The sequence below is a fragment of the Canis lupus genome, chromosome 28 (assembly GCF_003254725.2).
Source record: "Canis lupus dingo isolate Sandy chromosome 28, ASM325472v2, whole genome shotgun sequence".
Classification (NCBI taxonomy): domain Eukaryota; kingdom Metazoa; phylum Chordata; class Mammalia; order Carnivora; family Canidae; genus Canis; species Canis lupus.
In genome coordinates, this window is record NC_064270.1 from 1,045,166 (window position 1) to 1,068,326 (window position 23,161).

The window sequence follows — 23,161 nt, forward strand, 5'->3', positions numbered from 1 at the left end:
CTCCCATTTACAAATATTTTATTATCTCAAACTCATAAGAAGAGGCCAAGCAACAGGTCAGGAAGTCTACTGACTAGGAATTGCTTTTTCAGTGCCCATGTCCATCTTCTAGGCAACTTTCTTGAACTTGACCCACAGGAAAGAAGGCATCTGAATCCATGGAAGAAGTGTCATGATGTAGGGACACACCACATCTCTATGCAGTTGGTGGCATTTCATTTTAAATCTGACTTTCCAGGACCTTTTGGAGCAGTTTCATGCTCACCCATTGAGCAGCTTTCAGGGAGCTGCCTTTCCCTAGGGAAGGCACTTTCAAAAGAGCTTGCAGAACCTTGAAATGCTCCCTATGACCCAGCCTTCTCCTCCGGAAAAGCCCTTAGCCATGGGAAAGGAACAGCCTCCCAACCCCAAAGTCAGCACCACCCCTCCCAAGAGATGGCAACTTCCAACTTCTGGAATGACACACGTTCAAGAGGAGACTCGTTTTCCTTCTGTATGAACTTCTCACAATAAGTCATGGAATCCCCTGGGGTCTCCAGGTTCTGCCCTAGTCATTTGGCAGGCCTTCTCGTGGTGACCACAGCCTCAGCACCAGCATGGCCTCTTCCTGAGGGTCCCTCTCCTGCCTGGGGGTTTCTGTTCCTGGCATCTTGCCCTAGCCCTATGCCCTTCCTCCCTTAGGAGGAAGTGGTCAGAAAACAGAGAAGCACATTTGTGCTGTTAATAGCTTGAGATTCTAACAGCCCAGCCTCCCACTGCCATAGCACAGATGGAGCCAGGACGTGGGAGCCCCCGGCACCACAGGGACAGGAAAAGCCTGGGTTCCAGAAATGGAGCACAGTTCAGGCCAGAACTAGCTGAAAGGCAAGGACTAACCAGTTTATTAGCCAGGCACCGTGGCAGGGGATCTCGGCTGTATTAAGGTCAAATTAGCCTGAGGTTCTAATCAGGAAAATGAATACAAATCAGTAGGGCACCTCTGTATGGCCTGAGGTGTAGTGGAGTAAAGACAAGCCTTCCAGAGGTTGATCTGTGGGCTGTCCCAACAAGAGACAGGCCCATGGAGACAGCTTGACTCCATCACTCAAACAGACTCACTAATAGCACCAGCTGGTAGAGGGGCAGCATCTGAGTTGGACTCTAAGGTCACCCCTGATGTCTGGTTAGGTATCCCATGACTGGGGAAGACCAAACTCTAATGCCCAACAGGCTGGGGTAACCCCCTCACTATACTTGCAGCCTTAGCACTGGCTCAGAATAGGGGCAACCCAAGGGCAAACAAATACTTAGGAGGGGAAGGCAGGATCCCAAACACTGGGCACTGTTGCTAACAATGAAAACCCAGACAGTAGACCACAGCAAGCAAATCGTGAGAAGCACTTGCAGGCTGGCCCCTCACAGCTTCTGAGTTCCCCAGCCATAACGTCCCCCCATAACTGAAATGCCAGTCCTTAGGGCCCTGTAGGGTACCTGCTTTAAAAAAATATATCTTTATTGAGAGATAATTTAGTCACCATAAAACTCATTGATCTTAAGTGTACAATTCAATAATTTTTGGTACATTTATAAAGTGGTGCAACCATCACTACAACACAGTTTGAGAACATTTCTATTACACCCAAAAGTTCCCTCTTGTCCACTTATAGTTAATTCCTGCTTCCACCCTTCCAGCCCTAAGCAACTATTTTCTGTTCCTATGAATTTACCTTTCCTGTACACTCCAAATAAATGACCTCATACCATATGTAGTTTTTTGCATCTGGTTTAGTCCACTTAGCATAATGTTTCTGAGGTTCATCTACGTGCAGCATGTATCAATGGTTTGTTCCTTTTTATTGCCAAATTGTATTTCATGGAGTAGATCACTAAATGTTACTTTTCCATTCATCAGTTGTTGGCTATATTTAGATTGTTTCCAGCTTCTGGTTATGATGAACAAAGCAGGTGGGAACAACTGTATCCATGTCTTTGTGTGGATATATGCTTTTCATTTCTCCTGGGCAGGTCATATGGTAAGTTTATGTTTAATGTTTTAGGAAACTACTAAATCGATTTCCAAAGTGACTATACCATTTTACATTCCCAATGGCAACAGAAAGGGTTCCAGTTTCTCCACATGATCACAAACAGTTGACATTGTAGTGGGTATGTAGTGGCACCACACTATGGTCTTATTTGTACTTCTTAATGGCTGGTGAACATATTTTTATGAACTTGATAGCCATTTGTGTATCTTCTTTTGGGACAGATCCATTCAAATCTTTTTTGCCCTCTTTAAATTGTGTTGTCATCTTATTGAGTTGTAAGAGTTCTTTATATATCCCAGTATTATTTGTTGAAAAGAATGTGCTTTCTCAAATTTTTTTTTAAATAATTTGTGAAGGATTGGTATTTTTTTTTCCCTTTAATTCTTGATAAATTTCACCAGTAAAGCTATATGGGTCTGGGCTTTTCCTGGTTGGAAAGATGTTAGCTAACAATTCAATTTCTTGACTTATTACAGGTTTATTCACATTATAGCTTTTTTAAAAAATCAATTTTGGTGTCTTGTTGTTGCTTTTTGTTGCTGAGGCTCTGTTGTTAGGCCCATATACATTTATAATTGTTGTATCTTCCTGGTGTGTTGATCCTTCATAATTTGTAATTTCCTTCTTGGTCTCTAGTAATATTTCTTGTCTTAAATTATAGCTTATGTGAGATTAATTTAGCTACCTCTCTTATTGTTACTATTTGCTGTTACTATTTGCTCTTATTGGTACTGTTCTCTTCCTATGGGTGCTCTCCATTCTCTGCTACTCATGCATGTTGCTTCAGCTAGAGATACACTTGCCCCAACTGTGACCAAAAGCTCAGGATGATAGAGCTATTGGATTCCCTGCTCAATCCCCCTAAGAAGGTCATCTCTGGGGGGAGGGGGAGGCAAAATGGCAGAGGAGTTAGGGTCCCCAAGTCACCTGTCCCCACCAACTTACCTAGATAACTTTCAAATCATCCTGAAAACCTACGAATTCAACCTGAGATTTAAAGAGAGAACAGCTGGAATGCTACAGAGAGAAGAGTTTTCGCTTCTAACAAGGTAGGAAGGCAGAATTTAAAAAAAAGGAATCAAGTGGGGGAGGGACCTTGGGAGGAGCTGGGCTAAGGCCAGGCCTCGAAAGCCTCCGGGACAGGAAAGCCCAGCCCCGGAGAATCAGGAACTTTAAAAATCTGCACTGGAAAAAAGAAAAAAAATCTGCACTGGATTCTTCCCCAATGGAAAGGCACTTAGGGAAATCAGGCAGAACTGCAGGAGGGGCAGTGGAGCCTCCAGTCTCCCGGAGTCACTAGTAGAGGAAGTGCACCCTGGGTAAGAGCACACCACAGACTGTGGGCCGATCTCGGTAAAGGGCTGAACCACGCTCCTGGCAGGGCCTCGAGGAGAAGCTCAGGCAGTGGCTCTGGGCAGAGGGGGCTGCGCCCTGCTGCCTTTGGGAGCCGCCACCCCGGGAGTACAATTCCAGCAGCACAGGCCCCGGATCACAGGGCGCCAGGGGATCCTGTGTTCAGGATCCGGGGTTCTTCCTGAGACAGGTAGAGGCGAGGAGAGCACAGGACAGCGAGGACTCTTAGCCCCCAGGGGCCCCCAAGCTGTGAAGATCAGCACCCCTGCCCCCGGAGCATCGAGGCCAGTGTGGACTGGGAGATTGCAGTAGTTACTCTGAGAGCGGACTCTAGGGCTGGAGAGCTGGCTGCCGCCAGTGTGGTTCTTCTCCCTTGTGTCACCCTGTGCCTGGGATGGAGCAGCCCCCAGGGAACAGGGCCCTCACGAGGTAAACAGCTCCCAATGAGCCCTCCAGCTGTCAGGGGGGGGTGGGGCAGCTCCCCCAGGTGCACACACTTGAGAATCAGCACAGCAGGCTCCTCCCCAAGAAGACTAGCTGGAAGGACACAGGAAGAGCAAGTTATTGGCCAAGCAGCACTGGAAAGCTCCAGGGGAGGTCAAAGGATTTACAGTATATAGAACCAGATTATACCCCTCTTTTTTTTCCTTCCTTTCTCCAGTACAACTCATTTTAGCCACTCTGCACTGAGCAAAATGACTAGAGAGGAGAACTCACCACAAAAGAATCAGAAACACTACTCTCTGCCACAAAGTTACAGAATTTGGATTACAATACGATGTTAGAAAGCCAATTCAGAAGCACAATTATAAAGCTACTAGTGGCTCTGGAAAGAGCATAAAGGAATCAAGAGATTTCATGACTACAGAATTGAGATCTTATCAGGCTGAAATTAAATGAGATGAATCCAAACTGAGGTACTAACGACGAGGGTTAATGAGGTAGAAGAAAGAGTAAGTGACATAGAAGACAAGTTGATGGCAAGGAAGGAAGCTGAGGAAAAAACTGAAAAACAATTAAAAGACTATGAGGAAAAAAAAAGACTATGAGGAAAGGTTAAGGGAAATAAATGATACCTCAGAAAGAAGAATCTACATATAATTGGGATTCCAGAAAATGCTGAGAGGAAAAGAGGAACAGAAAGCATATCTGAACAAATCATAGCTGGGAACGTCCCTAATTTGGGGAGGGAAATAGACATTCAGATCCAGAAGATAGAGAGGTCCCCCCCAAAATCAATAAAAACCAGTCAACACCTTGACATTTAATAGTGAAATTTGCAAATTCCAAAGATAAATAGAAAATCCTTAAAGCAGCAAGAAACAAGAGATCCCTAACTTATATGGGGAGAACTATTAGATTAACAGCAGACTTCTCCACAGAGACCTGGCAGGCCAGAAAGGGCTGGCAGGATATATTCACGGTCCTAAATGAGAAGAACATGCAGCCAAGAATACTCTATCCAGCAAGGCTCTCATTCAGAAAAGGAAAGATAAAGAGCTGTGAAGATAGGCAGAAACTGAAAGAATATGTGACCACCAAACCAGCTCTGCAAGAAATGTTAAGGGGGACTCTGTAAAAGAAAGAGGAAACCCAAAGAAATAATCCACAAAAACAGGGACTGAATAGGTATTATGATGACATTAAATTCATATCTTTCAATAGTAACTCTGAACGTGAAGGGGCTAAATGATCCCATCAAAAGACACAAGGTTTCGGATTGGATAAAAAAGCAAGACCCATCTATTTGCTGTCTACAAGAGACTAATTTGAGAGCTAAGGACACCTACAGCCTGAAAATGAAAGGTTGGAGAACCATTTACCATTCAAATGGTCCTCAAAAGAAAGCAGGGGTAGCCATCCTTATATCAAATAAATTAAAGTTTATCCCAAAGACTGTAGTAAGAGATGAAAAGGGACACTGTATCATACTTAAAGGATCTATCCAACAAGAGGACCTAGCAATCATGAATATTTATGCCCCTAATGTGGGAACTGCCAAGTATATCAAACAATTAATAACTAAAGTAAATACATACTTAGATAATAATACACTAACACTGGGAGGCTTCAACACGGCAGTTTCTGCAAATGACAGATCTTCTAAGCACAATATCTCCAAAGAAACTAGAGCTTTAAATGATAAACTTGACCAGATGGATTTCACAGACATTTATAGAACTTTACATCCAAATGCAACTGAATACACATTCTTCTCAAGTGCACACGGAACTTTCTCCAGAATAGACCACATACTGGGTCACAAATCAGGTCTCAACAGATACCAAAAGACTGGGATTGTCCCCTGCATATTTTCAGACCATAATGCTTTGAAACTTGAACTCAATCACAGAAGAAATTTGGAAGAAACTCAAACACGTGGAGGTTAAAGACCATCCGGCTAAAAGATGAAAGGGTCAACCAGGAAATTAGAGAAAAATTAGAAAGATTAATGGAAACTAATGAAAAGATACAACCATTCAAAGTCTTTGGGATACAGCAAAAGCAGTCCTAAGAGGGAAATACATCTGAATAAAAGCATCCCTCAAAAAATTGGGAAAAAAAAATCAAATATGCAAGCTAACTTTGCACCTAAAGGAACTGGAAAAGAAAAGCAAATAAAACCTACACCAAGCAGAAGAAGAGAGTTAATAAAGATTTGAGCAGAACTCAATGAAATCGAGACCAGAATAACTGTAGAACAGATAAAAGCAGGAGTTGGTTCTTGGAAAGAATTCATAAGATAGATAAACTATTAACCAGCCTTATTAAAAACAAAACAAAAAAGACTCAAATTAATAAAATCACGAATGAAAAAGGAGAGATCACAACCAACACCAAGGAAATACAAACTATTTTAAAAACATTATGAGCAGCTATATGACAATTAATTAGGCCATGTAGAAAAAAATGGATGTATTTCTGGAAAACCACAAACTACCAAAACTGGAACAGGAAGAAACAGAAAAGCTGAACAGGCCAATAACCAGGGAGGAAATTGAAGCAGTCATCAAAAACCTCCCAGGACACAATAGTCCAGGGCCAGATGGCTTCCCAGGGGAATTCTGTCAAATGTTTAAAGAAGAAACCATACCTATTCTACTAAAACTGTTCAAAAAGATAAAAAGGGATGAAATACTTCCAAACTCGTTCTATGAAGCAAGCATCACCTTAATTCCAAAACCAAGGGATCCCTGGGTGGCTCAGCAGTTTAGCACCTGTGTTTGGTCCAGGGCATGCTACCAGAGTGCCAGGATTGAGTCTCACATTAAGCTCCCTGCATGGAGCCTGCTTCTCCCTCTGTTTGTGTCTCTGCCTCTCTCTCTCTCTCTGTCTCTCTGTCTCTGTCTCTCTCTCACACTCTCTCTGTCTGTCATGAATAAAAAGGAGAATTATAGACCAATATCCATGATGAACACAGATGCAAAAATTCTCAACAAGATACTAGCAAATAGGATCCAACAGTGCATTAAGATTATTCACCATAACCAAGTGGGATTTATCCCCAGGATGCAAGGCTGGTTCAATACTCCTAAAGCAATCAGTGTGATAGATCATATCCACAAGAGAAAAAGCAAGAGCCATATGATCCTCTCAACAGATGCAGAGAAAGCATTTGACAAAATACAGCATCCATTCCTGATCAAAACTCTTCAGAGTAGGGATAGAGGGAACATTCCTCAGCATCTTAGAAGTCATCTACGAAAAGCCTACAGCAAATATCATTCTCAATGGGGAGACACTGAGAGCCTTTCCCCTAAGATCAGGAACAAGACAGGGATGTCCACTCTCACCACTGCTATTCAACATAGTACTAGAAGTCCTAGCCTCAGCAATCAGACAATAAAAAGAAATAAAAGGCATTCAAATTGGCAAAGAAGAAGTCAAACTCTCTGTCTCTGCAGATGACATGATACTGTACATAGAAAACCCAAAAGACTCCACCCCAAGATTGCTAGAATCCATACAGCAATTCCGCAGTGTGGCAGGATACAAAATCAATGCCTGGAAATCAGTGGCATTTCTATACACTAACAATGAAACTGAAGAAAGAGAAATTAAGGTGTCAATCCCATTTACAATTGCACCCAAAAGCATAAGATACCTAGGAATAAATCTAACCAAACAAGTAAAGGATCTATGCCCTAAAAATTACAGAACACTTCTGAAAGAAATTGAGGAAGACACAAAGAGATGGAAAAATATTCCATGCTCATGGGTTGGAAGAATTAATATTGTGAAAATGTCAATGTTACCCAGGACAATTCACACATTTAATGCAATCCCTATCAAAATACCATGGACTTTCTTCAGAGAGTTGGAACAAATCATCTCAAGATTTGTGTGGAATCAGAAAAGACACCGAATAGCCAGGGGAATATTGAAAAAGAAAACCAGAGCCAGCATCACAATGTCGGATTTCAAGTTGTACTACAAAGCTGTGATCATCAAGACAGTGTGGTACTGGCACAAAAACAGACACATAGATCAATGGAACGGAATAGAGAACCCAGGAGTGGACCCTCAACTCTATGGTCAACTGATATTCAACAAAGCAGGAAAGACTATCCACTGCAAAAAGGACAGTCTCAAAAAAAAAAAAAGGACAATCTCTTCAATAAATGGTGCTGGGAAAATTGGACATCCACATACAGAAGAATGAAACTAGACCGCTCTCTTACACCAGACACAAAGATAAACTCAAAATGGATGAAAGACCTAAATGTGACACAAGAATACATCAAAATCCAGGAGGAGAACACAGGCAATACACTTTTTGGACTTGGCCACAGCAACTTCTTTCAAGATACATCCATGAAGGCAAGAGAGACAAAAGCAAAAATGAATTATTGGGACTTAAGATAAAAAGCTTTTGCACAGCAAAGGATACAGTCAACAAAACTAAAAGACAACCTACAGAATGGGAGAAGATATTTGCAAATGACACATCAGATAAAGGGCTAGTATCCAAGATCTATAAAGAACTTATTAAACTCAACAGCAAAGAAACAAACAATCCAATCATGAAATGGGCAAAAGACATGAACAGAAATCTCACAGAGGAAGACATAGACATGGCCAACAAGCACGTGAGAAAATGCTCCGCATCACTTGCCATCAGGGAAATACAAATCAAAACCACAATGAGATACCACCTCACACCAGTGAGAATGGGGAAAATTAACAAGGCAGGAAACCACAAATGTTGGAGAGGATGCGGAGAAAAGGGAATCCTCTTACACTGTTGGTGGGAATGTGAACTGGTGCAGCCACTCTGGAAAACTGTGGAGGTTCCTCAGTTAAAAATAGACCTGCCCTACGACCCAGCAACTGCACTACTGGGGATTTACCCCAAAGATACAGATGCAGTGAAAAGCTAAGACACCTGCACCCCAATGTCTATAGCAGCAATGTCCACAACAGCCAAACTGTGGAAGGAGCTTCGGTGTCCATCGAAAGATGAATGGATAAAGAAGATGTGGTCTATGTATTACAATGGAATATTCCTCAGCCATTAGAAACGATGAATAGCCACCATTTGCTTCAATGTGGATGGAACTGGAGGGTATTATGCTGAGTGAAGTAAGTCAATCAGAGAAGGACAAACATTATATGGTTTCACTTATATGGGGAATATAAGAAATAGTGAAAGGATTAAAGGGGAAAGGAGAGAAAATGAGTGGGAAATATCAGAGAGGGTGACAGAACATTAGAGACTACTAACTCTGGGAAACAAACAAGGGGTAGTGGAAAGGGAGGTTGGCAGGAGGATGGGGTGACTGGGTGATGGGCACTGAGGGGGGCACTTGTTGGGAAAACATTGGGTGTTATGTTATATGTTGGCAAATCGAAATCCAGTTAAAGAAATATACAAAAAAATCTTAAAAAAAAAAAAACAGTCACCTCCACTGACATTGCTGCTGAACATGAGCACTCCACACTACTCCAAGTCACATGAGGCCCCTTCTATCACAACAGTGCATCTGGTAGTTCTCATAGCACTCCCTGCTCTGAAGGAGTTCACCAACCTGGGAGACATCTCTCCCAGGGACACATGCATTTGCACTCACTGCCTGGTAACTTCCACAAAGCAGGGATTTATGGCTTTTTCCTCATTGTTAATCTACTCTTAGTAGACAGTAAACCCTCATAATATAAATCTGCATTTTGATTTTAATAACAGGGTTTCTCTGGATCCCAAACTCTGCAGCAGTAACACAAAATAGTCAGGTATAGGAACTGTTGGGGCTGTAAACAGAATCCCCCAGAGACATCCAAATTCACATTTAACTTAAGTTTTTATGAAAATAATTGTAGATTCACACACAGTCATAAGATTTTAAGTAGAGATCCTGGGTAGACTCTACCCATTTTCTCCCAGCAATCTCCTAAGAACCAGATATTGTTTCATTGATTTTTCTCTATTGTTTTGCTATTTTAAATTTCATCAGTTTCTGTTTTGGTCTTTATCACTTTGTCCCCCTGTGTGCTTTGGGTTTATTTTGTTCTTTTCCTAATTTACTGAGGTGAGACTTCAGATTGTTGACTTGAGGACTTTCCTAATTTCTAATATAAGCATTTAATGCCATATCTCTCCCCATCAGCACTGCTTTAGATGCATCCCACATGTTTTGTTTATTCTCATTTTTGCTCAATTCTCTATTTTTTTATTGCCTTTGAGACTTCCTCTCTGATCCATGGATTATTTTTAAAGTGTATTGTTTAGTTTCCACATGTTTATATGATTTCCATTGCTTTAAATTTGTTGAGGTTTGTTTTAAAGACCAAGATTTAGTTTAAAATAAACTGTATCTTATGGTGAATGTTCTGCAAGGGGCTGGAAATACAAGTGTTCTTCTGGTGCTGGTCTGTGTCTGATACGTATCAATTTGGTACTGTCAGTTGAGTGTGGTGCTTAGATCTTTAATAGCCTTGATAATTTCCGTCTAGAAGGTCTATCAGTTGCCAAGAGGGGTGCAGGAACTACCAATGATAATGGTAGATTTATCCATTTCTTCTTTCAGCTGTTTCAGGTTTTGCTTTATATACTTCGTGGTTCTGCTATTTGGTGTGTATAATTTAGGATCTTTGTCTTCCTGGTGGATTGATCCTCTAATCATTATCTAATGTATCTCTTTGTTTGTAATAAGTTTCTCTGCTCTGACCTCTGTTTTATCATATTATTGGTATATCCGGATTTGTTTTGGTATAGTTTATGCTGCATAACTTTTTCCATCCTTTTATTTCTTTTTTTTTTTTTTTAGATTTTATTTATTTATTTATTTATTTATTTATTTATTCAGAGAGAGAGAGAGAGAGAGAGAGAGAGGCAGAGACACAGGCAGAGGGAGAAGTAGGCTCCATGAGGGAGCCTGACATGGGACTTGATCCTGGGTCTCCAGGATCAGTTCCTGGGCTAAAGGCAGTGCTAAACTGCTGAGCCACCTGGGCTGTCCACCTTCCTTTTATTTCAACCCACCTAAGTCACTGTGTTTGAAGTGAGTTTCCTGTAAAGAGCATATTGGTGGGTTGTGTTTTTATAAAAGTTGATTCTATCAATTTCTACCATTTGAGTGATTAATATTTAAACTATTTAGATTTAAGATAAACAATATGTTAGCAATTAAGTCTTTCATTTTATTATCTGTTTTCTGTTTATTTCCCATGGTTTTCATTCCTCTGTTCCTTTATGTTACTTGAACATATTTTAGGATTCTATCATTATTTTTCCATACTGTTTTTGAGTTCAATTTTTTCAGTCACTTTAATGGTTAGTTTGAGCATTATAATATACATGTGTGACTTACCAAATTTCTATCTCTTTGAGTGAAGTGTAAAAATCTCACTTCTATTTAGGTAACTTTTCCTCTCCCACTTTTAAATTTCGTAATGCTTTTCTTGAGTATCACATGGTTTTATAATTTTTATTTCAATTATAAAATATTATTTTTAAGACTCATGAGGAAAAGAACAGCTTACTTAGATAACAATATTTCTGCTCTACTGTCCCTTCTTCCTTCCTAATGTACCGAGTCTTTTTCTTCTATTTCAAGAATTTATTTTAGCCTTTCTTTAAAGTAGGCCTGATGGTGAGAAATTCTTTAAGTTTCCCTTCCTCTGGGAATGTCTTTATTTTCCCTTTATTCCTAAAGGACAATTTTGCTGGATATAGAGTTTGTACTTGACAGTTTTTTTCTTTCAATATTTGAAATGTGCCACTTCTTGGGGTGTGGGTGGCTCAGTCACTTAAATGTCCAACTCTCAATTTCAGCTCAGGTTACGATTTCAAGGTCACAAGATTAAGCCTTGAGTCAGGCTCCTTGCTTAGCTAGGAGTCTGCTTGAGAGTCTCTCTCTCTCTCTCCCTCTCTCTGCCCTTCCCCCTGCTCACACTCTCGAGTGCTCTCTCAATCTCTCTCTCAAATACGTAAAGATAGATAGATAGATAGATAGATAGATAGATAGATAGATAGATGATAGATAGATAGAATTTCTTAAAAAGAAAATGTGCCACTTCTTTCTGCCTTCCATTGATTCAAACGAAAATACACTGTCATTCAAATTTGTGTTCCCCATAGATAATGCATCATTTCTCTCTGGTTGCTTTTAAGTTGTTTTTCTGTCTTTGGATTTCATCATGTTCTTCTTACCACCTTTCTTTGATTGTCTCTGATATTATTTTCAGGGTTTATGGTGTGCTTAGCAGGGAAGAGCAGGGAGAAACTGACCTATGCTATTGTGTCTGGACCAAAGTCTCAAATTTCTAAACACTGAGTTTGCAATATCTACTATAACTGTCATGTTATCTGTGAGGTGTACCACCAGTTAGAAGGCTAACCTCTTAGCACATATATTTCTAATGGCCACATTCTTCAGAGTGGGGCAAAGGGTAAGCAGACACTGGTGGAAGGGAATTAGGAGGCTTTGTGGTCAAAAGGCATCAGAGTGGTTCAGTCCAGCTGCTAGCCTCTTCCTAAACAGGGGAAATAGCCCTCCAGGAGCAGGAGTCAGGCCTCCTCCAGCATGCATTTTGAACCAGCCTGAACCATATTTTCTCTGGATTCTCTGAGGGTGATAACCAGAGCAGGGAATCTAGAAACATGCAAGTGCATGAAGAACACACATTTTTAGGCCAACCTGCAGACTAACATGCAGACCTTTAAGTAAAGATACAACAAATTTAGCCAATTTGTTGGTAATTTCAGTATAAAGTAAAATATCAGAGTTTCATTTAAAAAAAGAAAATATTCTTACCTGTTCTGAGGACATTTCACCAAATAATGTCTCGCTGTGAAAAAAAGGGGGGGCGGGGAGAAGAAAAGAAATAGAAAATGGTAAATAAATGTTACTTTAAATATATATGTTCCAGGAATCACCAGGAAATGTAGGTGCCCAGATGTCACCCAGATGTTGGTACAAGCCACCACTTGGGGTTTTCATACTTCTCTTTGGATTAGTAGAGCAGAGCCATGGCATGGACACCACAGTGACTTGATACTGTTCCACACCTTGATGGAGTCCGGCATGAAATCATACACCCCAGACCTCCTAGTTTGATAACCCAAAATAGTCACTTTTTTTTCCAAGCCAGGTTGAGGTGAGTTCTAACTTGAAAGGTCCTGGAGTAAGAGTCACTCAACTTCAAAGCTCTGCCTCAGTCATGAGAAAGCCTTTTGGGACAACCTGTTTCCACTTAGATGCTCCTCTCCATAAAGTGGGTTTTTTTGTTCTCTGATCAATGCTCTTCCAGGGGAGACCTTGGAAAAACAGTCTTAGAACAAGACATCCTCCACAGTAGGTCTCATTGAGGGGGGGAAAAAAATTCTAGTTGCAAATAAAATCGTTGTTGTTTTAAGCTACTATATTAAGACTGATCTGCCTACAGGTGACCAGGGCAGGTTCCAGACCAGCATGACAGAAGCTCAGCTTTAGAGAGGGCATTTTCAATTTACCCATTACGACTCCTTATTACCACATAAGCTCTTTCTGCATCCTGTGTACTATTCTGTGGTGGATAATTTACAGATGCAGCAATAATAAAAACCATAGCTAGTATTTATGTTTCTGGTCTTACTACACTTATTAAATAAATCAGTGATCATTTGTTTGGGGTTTGCAAACCACTAGGAAGGGCTGTTTTAAGGAAATCAATTTCTAGATCCTCACCTAGCATGCTGTTCTTTCATCAGAATTCATTCTCCAGAACATGCCTGAGCTCTATATTCCTTTCCCTCCCTCCCCATCACATCATAGTTTCTCTTTACAAAATTGAGGCACCCCTGTTGCACATCCTGACTTGTACTATGGAGGTAAAAAACAGTAGGCACCAAACAAGAAATTATTTGAAATGAGAAAGCGAATGACTAACGACTGGACAACTAAACCTTTCACCAGCAGAGAGGTTTCTAATATTTTGCTTTCAACAAGGATAAATAATGACCTAATCCAGTTGCCAGCTGGTAGAGTATTAAAAACCATTTTCAATGATAAATCATATGCCCTTGCATAAATTTGCTTAGTAATAGAATTCAGCATCAATCTAAACTTTAAAAAATAGAAATAGAAATGATGCTGAATTCTATTATTAAGCAAATTCATGCAAGGGTATATGAAGTAAAATAAAAATTTATTTATTTAAATATGTGTTTATTAGGGACACCTGGGTGGCTCAGTAGTTGAGTGTCTGCCTTCGGCTCAGGGTGTGATCCCGGGATCCGGGATTGAGTTCCACATCAGGCTTCCTACAAGGAGCCTGCTTCTCCCTCTGCCTGTGTCTCTGCCTCTCTCTCTGCGTCTCTCATGAATAAATAAATCTTTAAAAAATGTGTTTATTAAAAAAAATAAAAAATAAAAAATAATATGTTTATTAAAGCATAAAAATATGTTTAAAAAACATGTTTATTAAAAGAGTTAATAAAAATATGTTTCGAAATGTTAAGATTATTATCTAAATTGATAATATCTATGAGGTTTTGATAATTTTATACTCATCTTCCAAATTTATTAATTATGCAATATTGATAATTCTATACATAAAAAATTTAATAAAACTTCTGGAATAAGGAAATTTAAAAATTCTTAATTTAAATTTTTATACACATTTTTACAGAGAAGTATAAACAAAAAAACTATTAAAGTGGGATACTTGTGGGGTAAGTGGATTAAAGATAAAAGTTCAAGGAGAAAAAGGAACAATATATAATTTCTAATAGCTAAAGCATGTTCATGGAGTCTTTTTAAACAAAGGGAGGTAGTTATTAAATTCATGACATTTAGATGTAAAAGAGATTTAACTCTTTCATTTTAAGATGTCAATATTTGTGATGCCCTGGAAATTACCTCCTTTCCAACAATTTACATTTATGATGAAAAAGTTTAAATATCGACAAAAAATGTTCAAGCATGCATAGTTTTTGAAACACTTTTAGATGCTATGCAATCAAAAATATTTGAAGTCCACAACTTTGCACTTGAATTTGATCTTCACAAAAACCTTGTCATTGCACCTAATTCTACAGTGGAGAGAGCCCTGAGGCATAGAGAGGTTACTGACCTTGCCCAAGGTCATACAGCTGGTGCTATGGACTGAGCTGTGTCCCTCCCATGTTGAAGCCCTAAAATGTAATACTTCAGAAGGTGACTGTATTTGGAGATAAGGATTTTAAGCAGAAGATTAAGTTAAAATAAGATCAGTGGGGTGGGCCCTAATCCAACATGACTAATGTCCTTATAAGAAGAAATTAGGAAACAGACAAGTGCAGAGGAAAGGCCACATGAAGACACAGGGAGAAGAGGGCCACCTCTAACTTTACTACGGCAGCCCAAGCAAACTAACACACCCAGGAAGGGGCAAACTGGGCAGCCTGACTCCAGAGCCCTCTTGTAACTACTAGTACCTCACCATTCTCAGAGAAACTGGGCGACTGGCATTAGAGCTCCTATAGATGAAGAAAGTGAGTCTCAGGAGAAATGGCTGGCCCACTGTGCCACAGCTGGAGCAGGGCAGAGCTGGGACTGGGGCCCTAGGGAACCCATAAGAATGGGTATTTTGGGAAATCCAGTCCGGGGGCGCTGAGGTGAGCAGCCTGGAGTTCAGGAAGTCAGGGAGCAAGAGGGCAGCCCAGGGGGACTCGTAATAGTTGGCTGTAGGGGAGGAGGCTGACTCAGAAAGCGCCAGGCCAAAATACGCACCTCTGGCAGCACTTGCTGACCAATGCTTACAAGGTCCCAGACCAGTAAATGCAGGGCTGAAGTCTCTTTAATGAAGACGACTGCCCAGGGAACCAAAAGTAATCCTGAACACCAAACATAAGACTTATGGGCATCTGAGAAATAGACGTGGCCCAGAGTCACCCTTAAATACACAGAACATAATCAGTGCTGACTACATAGCTAGAGCTGCCCAGGAAACAGAGCCTGTAAGATAAGCGCTTGGGTACAAAGAATCCATGTGGGAAGTGATCCCAGCAAACCCACTAGAGTGGGCAAGTGAGACCAGGAAAAGAAAGAAGCCAATAAAGGGTGATCCTGGAGCCTGTCTCCATCGTGGGCCCTGGCCTCACACCCAGCACACCTGACCCAGAGGCTCTTGGCTCCGCACAAGGCAATCATACTGCACAGAAAAGAAAACTCAGGACACAATTCTTTTTCAATGGTGATCTTGCGATCTTTAGACTTTAAAGAGTAAAAGAAAGTACTGTTTTTCTCACCTCGTGGCAGAATGATGTCTGTGAGCACCAGGCCCTGGGCTACCCTTTCTCTGCCTCCTCAGCTGGAGCCACACTGCTCCTAGCCCTCACCTCACGGCCAAACCTCCCACATGACCTGTCCAGGCTGGAGTCTGCATCATCCCCATCTGAGCCTGTCTCTGTTTCACTACCACCTCCAGGCAGGTGATCTGAAGTGGAGGTAGCCATGCTCCTCACTCATGTCAAGCCCTGTAGCAGTAGCCAAGGGGCCTCAAGGTATGGCTGACCATCCCCCTCTTTTCTCCAATTTGCCTGCACCCTCTCCAGACCCCCAGGCCTCACAGAGACCCTGAGATAGGACCCATGGATATTTTTGCTCTTTGCTCTGTTCCCCAAGCATCCCCCACACGGTGTGAACACTGTAATAGCCCCTGCAAAAGGTCCTGTACATTTGCAGAAGGAGCCAGAAGGACTGGGCACAGTGCTCTCCCAGCCTCCCTTTACCCCAGCACCGGCAGAGAGCCAGGCAGCCTAGAAAAGACCACCTGCATTTCGCTTGGGGGGAAGACAAGAGCAGGGGTGCCCCATTTCCTGCCAGCCCCTCCCTTTACACAGAACTATGCTCCCATCATGTCATAGCCAAAACCCCAGCCCTCTCCAGGAAGCAGCCTTGCCTTGACAGCGTTTCCAGGCTGGCACAGTTACAAGGACAGGTAAAGTCATTTCTCTCGGTCACCAAGTAGGAAGCTGAAAAAGAGAATGAGGTTTTCTATCGCCAGTTCTCTTGCTACGGAGAGCCATTTCATGGCCACATGAAAAGCACTGATGGAAAGCACCAGCACACAAGGTTATGTGTCTAGAGACTCGTCCTAGATGGTAGACGTGGGCCCTAGGTGGCTATTTGGCACTCAAAAATGAGAGGTGCTAGAAGTATGAAATCATGATGGATTAGTATAAAAAAAGGAATGTAAAATATCTCATTCTGAATCTTTACATTGATACGTGTTGAAATGCTATTTTAGATATGTTGAGTTAAACAAAATATGTTTTGTTTGTTTGTTTTACCTTTTTACCTCGTTAATGTGACTACTAAAAAAATAGTCCAATTACATACGGGGCTTGTATTATTTCTATTGAGGACAGTGTGCAGAAGGGCTCTGCTTGCCCTCACATGGTTGATCCCAGTCACCATGACTATGACGCAAGGATGTGGTTAGGAAAGTGAGCTGCACCCGGGAGATGGTGCTCCCTGGAACTGCCCACACCAAGGACTGGTGCCCACACCACAATGGGAAAAGCATTCCCCACAGGCTTACAAGTAAGAGAAACTCTTATCCCTTTTTTACAGTGAGGATACTTGGGGACTCAGGACATTTACTCGGGGCCTGAGAAGACCCACTCTGTAGGTAAAGGAGCTTGGCTCTAGGTTCTGTATCCATGCTGTCTGTGCTATGCTCCTGGAGAGGCTTATAAGCACCCACACGGGGAGTATGGGCTCCCTTCCCAAGGCAGCAGGGGCCCATGAGAGCCAGCCAAGCCTTTCCACGTGCTCGGAAGACAAAATCTGCGCCTTGTAAGTGTCTGGAGCGGAGAGCTCATGCTAGAGATTGTCCAAGCATCTGTGAAATCAGGAAGGTGAGCCTTTCAACTTCCCCAAGGCCCTGGGGTCACCCCTCTGCTCCTCATCCACAACCACCCCACTCCATGCTTTGAGCCTCCTCCCGCACTGAGTGTGGCTGTGACAGGGATGCATCACACACCCCCTTCCTTGTACCTCTAGGAGTGAAGATCACAGCTCTTTGGTCCCATCGCCATGGGGAAGCCAGGGAGAACAAGCTTGCTTCAGGGGAACATGGGTGTCTAGCAAGCTCGAGGAAGCCCTGGCTCCAGCGCATGAGTTCTAGCATACTACGTGGACGCGAGACCAAGACATCACAAACACAGACAGTAAAGACAAAGGGGTTAAGCCCCTCTCCTTCCATCTGGTTCTAGAGTGCCTTTAAAACTGCCCTTTTAAGAGCTGAGACAGGGAAGGCTGGGGAGTGCTGGCGCCACCTCAAATCTGTGAGTCTGGACTCTCCTCAACAAGTAAAGGCCACTGGAACAACTAGAGGAGCCACTGGAACAACTCAAGGCTTGGTCCAAGGCCACCAGGACTACTATTTTCTGGGGTGACTCAGAGCCGCAGAGGCCCTGGGACAAAGTTCCAGGCAGCCTGGCACTAACAGCCAGCATGAAGATTCACAGCTTAGGAGGAAAGTGGAGAGCACGTAACACACAGGTGCAATTAACTGCAGCTCACAGGAAGAAGGAACACCCCAGGAAAATGAAGCAGCACAAGGCCACAAGGCCTGGAATACTGAGAGAAGGACACTAGCCCTCTTGCCCCTCAGCTTCTGGGATGGGCTTTGTTTACCTCGGGTGTGCCCTTCAGGGGATCCTACTGGGAGTGGGGACAGCAGCTCTGATGGCCTCTGAAGACAGATCTTGCCAAAAGAGCAGGAGAGCAGGTGCTGGGCTCACCTCTACTTTCCATGTGTATGTGAGCAGCTCTGTGATTCTTACCTAGGCAAGAAAGCTGGGCTTTCCTCCATGTGGCCAGGGTACAGAAGGCCCCCCACACCCACAGTTACACAGAAAACCCAGGAAATGTCCATGTAACATGGGGGTCTGGGCCTGATTTCATTTTTGTGGGTACAGGAAGCATATCTCATCCCTGAGTTTCACTTCAAGACAGCAATGGGATCCTTTCAAAATATTTGTTATAAAAGAGAGGTACAGAGTAGAAGAGTTAAGAACAACTGGTTTTAAAACTTTGCTATCAAAGGGTGACCTCAGGCCAGCCCTGGTGGCCCCACCGGTGATCTTGTTAGAAGTACTGGATCAGAATCTTCATTTGAGCAGGGTTCCTGGTCAACAGCCCACTGCTTAGTTTGGGCAGTGCTGCTCTAAGGCTCCAGGGCCAGCCACGCACAGTCCCCTGACCTTCGCCCTGTGATCCTTGGCCCTTGGGTGTGGCTGGGAGGCGCCTGGCTCCTAGGGCCACATGGGGCAGGACTGCCCTGCCAGGGCTACAGAAGGCCAGCCTGCTGGTGTACAGCCAAGCTCCCTAGGGACTGCAGGGGCTCTGATTCCTGTTTGGAAAGGAACTTGGCAGCAACCACCACCGAAGGCTGATGGAAAATTCTTTGGCAAGGTTGGCCCCCAGATGGAGACAGTTTCCCTGAATAGAAATTCCCTCTGAATCTGGCTGGGCTGGGGCTCGGCCACACCCCTGTTTCAGGACTTTATCAAGCTCCTCAGCTGTGTTCTGTCGCAGAGGGGAGCAACAGGGACTGTCACTCCAGACTGGTGGTGAGGATTATGCTAGAACGTGGAGGAGCCAGTGAGCAGTGTGGCCCGCAGGAGGTGCCCAGGCAAAGCTCCTGAAAGCTCAGTAGGGCTTCGTGGCACTGTGTGTAGGTGCATGTGAGGCTATCCGGGGGGTTCTCAGTGGCTCTGTGTGAGGCCTGCAGTGTGTGTCTCCTCCTTGGCTCTGGAGGAGATGGATGTCTCCTCAACTAATTACCCTGCTTTATTTCCCTGATCCTGCCTAAGAACTAACAGAGCCTGCAGCTCAAGGCACACTTCTCTATCATGCCCCTGAACTCAGGCAGAGGAGCAAAACAGGCTTGGAGACTGCCTGTGTGGCTTCCAAACTCCAACAGTTGGGAACAAAGCAGCTGAGAAACAAACACATTTTCCCCCATTTGTTGAGCAGCTGTCATAAGCAAAATTCCAAGGAGGATGGGTCAGATGGCTGGCTTGTGCCTTCTGCACTATTCTCTTGAAGGGAGGCAAATACATCTGGCCACATGAAACACATGCCCCAAGCTCAAAGGCATAGGCAAGGGTTTGGAACAGGAGAAAAGCTTGGGCACTCTTGACAAGGTAAGCGGATGCTAAGGAGGAAAGCTCTCTGGCACAGCACGGAGCCCACACATAGCACAGTGGGAAGGGTACAGGCCAGAGAGGAGAAAGATCTGGCCACAGGCCTTGCTCTGTCTCCAGCACTGGGTGTGGGGGGCATCTCTGTGCCCCTTTCTGAAGCTCTGTCAACCCTTTTCTACCTTGACTAGTCTGGAGGCTGACCTCCATGCCCTGCCCTCTGGCTCCTGGTTGGTGAGAGCAAAGCAAGGCAGCAGCAGGGCATCGAGGAAGGGGGAGAAGGAAGGACTGAGAAATGAATGCTCCTGGCTCCTTCCCCTGCCTCCAGATTTCACTCTGCCTGGGTCCCTCTTCTAAGGCTCCCGTTGGTGACACTTCTCCCATAGTGGCAGCTCCCGAAAGTTTCAGGAGCCTCTCCTGCCCTTGTCTCCTACCTCTGCAATGGCAACAGATGCAGGTTGGTCCCTGAGTGCACCCCCTCCCTCCTTCCTGGGTCCCCCTTAGCCTTGCCTGCATCTTGGTGGAGAGGCCCTCCGGAAGCCCTGCTCTGTTCCCCTGTCTAGTGTTTCCTTGCACCATGACCACCAAATCTAACACTTCTCAGTGTTGTAACCTTAGGCTAAGGCATCACTATAATCACACATCATTACACACACTTACAAGACTCACAATGTGTTAAAGGTTTTATAGTTTGTGTCATTGTTGAACTTTACCCTCGCAATAATCCCATGACACTGGCACACTACTGCTTTCCCATTACTCAGATGGGAAGAGTGAGGCGCAGCAGGTAAGTCATCAGCTGGTAAGTGAAGAGGAGCCATCTGAAGCAGCACCCAGCTGTCACCCACGTCATCTTGGGGAGCTATACCATCCGTACCAGCTTTGGGAATTCGGAAAGGGGTGAAGGGAGAATATTTCAGAGGAAATGCACAGGCTCTGGCTGAAAGGAGACACTGAGGCTTGGTGAGAGGTGGAGGCTGGAGAGGGAATGCTGGCAGCCTGCATAGGGAGGTAAGAGTCAGAGTCACCAGAACTGTAATCATTATGAGAGAAAAAGAAGAGCAAGAAGGGGCTGAGGACAGATCGAGGGCAACAGGGACGCCAATGGGAAAGCAGAGGGAAGTGACTGCTTAGGCTGGGAGGGGCCATCCTAACCACACCTGCCTGCCAGGCATCGCACCAGTACACCCCTGTCCAGCAATTAGGTCAGGACCCTCACAACAGCATGCAACCTGAGGAAGACACGGCCCACCCCATTTCATTTCATGGATGAGGAAACTGAAGCTCGGGGTGGTTAAGAAACATGTCTAAAATCAGTCTTCTGCAGCAGAGCCAGACTCAAATCCAGGTTCATCTGACTCCATAGCCCCTTGGGGCGAATGAGAGAGGTAGGGGCCGCCCCCTCAGAAACCGAGGAAGAAAGGGATTTGAGAAAAAGAATTTAAGTGTCATTGCAGCTGATTGTAGCTGAGTCCAAGGGAGACACATCTCCTCACTCTCTGTACTCACCAGTCACGGGGAAATAATCCCTGACTCATGATGCATTTTTCAAACAAGGTTATACTTTGTCCAGCATCTCCTGCCTGTCTGTGGTTTGGTTGGGTTTCCATTCCAGACATGACCTTATCGGTTCTCTTACCTCTGGATTTCCTCTTGCTAAACACAGACTGCCAAATGATGGTTAGGGTGAAGAGGAGGACACTGAGAATCCCAACACAGCACACGAGCACGGCGTATATGTAGAGATCTGAAGGCAAGGACACAGTGAGGCATTGTCAGGATGAGCCATGTCAGAGGAGAGGCACCAAACAAGATAAACCTTATGCATTACCAAAAATCAACTCAAAATGAACCTCAAGCCTAAACAGAAAAGGTAAACTGGGGAAAAAAATATAGGAGAAAAAACTTTGGGATCTAGGACCTTCTCATTGACCACTCTAAGTGTTTCTAATGCAGCCTTAATAAATGAGTATGATAAGCACTCACAAACTCAAACCTTAATGCCCCTCTCATATTTGGTTTTTAAGATTAAGTTCCTAGAAGTAGAATCACTGAGTTGACAGTAATGCATCTTTGTCAAGCCCTTGGGACATGGAGAAGAAGTTCATTAAGTGTGTAAACTAGGGGCACCTGGGTGCTCAGTGGTTGAGTATTATCTACCTTTGGCTCAGGTGGTGATCCCGGGGTCCTGGGATCGAGTCCCGCATACATCCCAGCTTCCTTCTGACTCCCCCTTCCTTGGCCCACACCCCAGGAGACACAGTGTAGTCTCTAACCCAGAACCCACGAGTTCCTCCTGTGGTCTTAGGCTCAGTCAGCATTTTTGCCTAAGCTAGTCTGAGAAGGTTTCTGTCCATGGAACTTAGGAGCCCGGACTAAAAATAAAAGAAGTGAAAAGCACAGTAAGACCAGGGCTGCAGGTGAAGGGGACACCAGCCCGAATATTTAAGGGAGCAGGAAGGTGGGTAGGGAAAGTTTCCTGTGGAGGAGGCTGGGAGCCAGTCACAGAAGCAGAGGAAGCCTAAAGTGAGAGTTCCAGAAGCCAAGAGAGTAGATGTTGTAAGAAGATTCTTTAATAGAACCAAGTGCCACTGGAAAACATCCACTGGGTTTTCCTGCTAGGAAGCTACTGGAAGTCCTGGGGAAAAACCAAATCAGTGGGACAGTGGGGGCCAAGCCAGATTACAGGGGCCGAGGAGTTCAGTGTATGTGAGAGTTTGAGACAGAAATTGTGGAAACCTGCTCCTGCAACTAAAATCAAAACTACTTTTCTGTCTAGACACCTGTGTCTCAGATGCATGGGCTGTGCAGATTCATTTGGTGAGAACTCCAAGTGGTCAGAGTTAGGGGGTCTCCATTTAAGCAACAAAACTCTAGAGAGCTAGAGCCGAGGTCCCAGACCAGGATTCATGACAGGACATGAGATGGGCCCAAACACAGAGAACATATGGCCAGTCCTGGATCTACCAGGACAGCGTAGCCATTTCTTGCATGAAAGGATGGCAAATAACCCAGTCCCATTGCCAGGCACACAGGCATGGGGCAGGTGGGCACAACACCTGCCTCAAAGGGATTCCAAAGATGCAGGCCCCTGGACTAAAAGGCAAGGGCAATTTGGCTTCAGTCTCACTCTTAGTTGGAGAGGCAAACTGTCTTACTGGAAGCT

General features: G+C 43.8%; 1 protein-coding gene across 12 annotated transcripts in view; it reads right to left on the reverse strand.

Moving 5' to 3' along the window:
• The window catches only part of VSTM4 (V-set and transmembrane domain containing 4), a 109,945-nt gene that overhangs the window by 50,824 nt on the left and 35,960 nt on the right, over nucleotides 1–23,161 (reverse strand). For all 12 annotated transcript variants that reach the window (XR_004810062.2, XR_004810061.2, XM_049103147.1 and 9 more), the window contains exons 4-5: nucleotides 21,635–21,742; nucleotides 12,635–12,668 (exon numbers count right to left, since the gene is read on the reverse strand). Coding sequence is in view for 10 of the 12 variants with exons in the window: in XM_049103147.1 (XP_048959104.1) it covers nucleotides 12,635–12,668; nucleotides 21,635–21,742 (142 nt within the window). In the remaining 2 variants the exon portion in view is untranslated. The remainder of the gene's footprint in view (nucleotides 1–12,634; nucleotides 12,669–21,634; nucleotides 21,743–23,161) is intronic.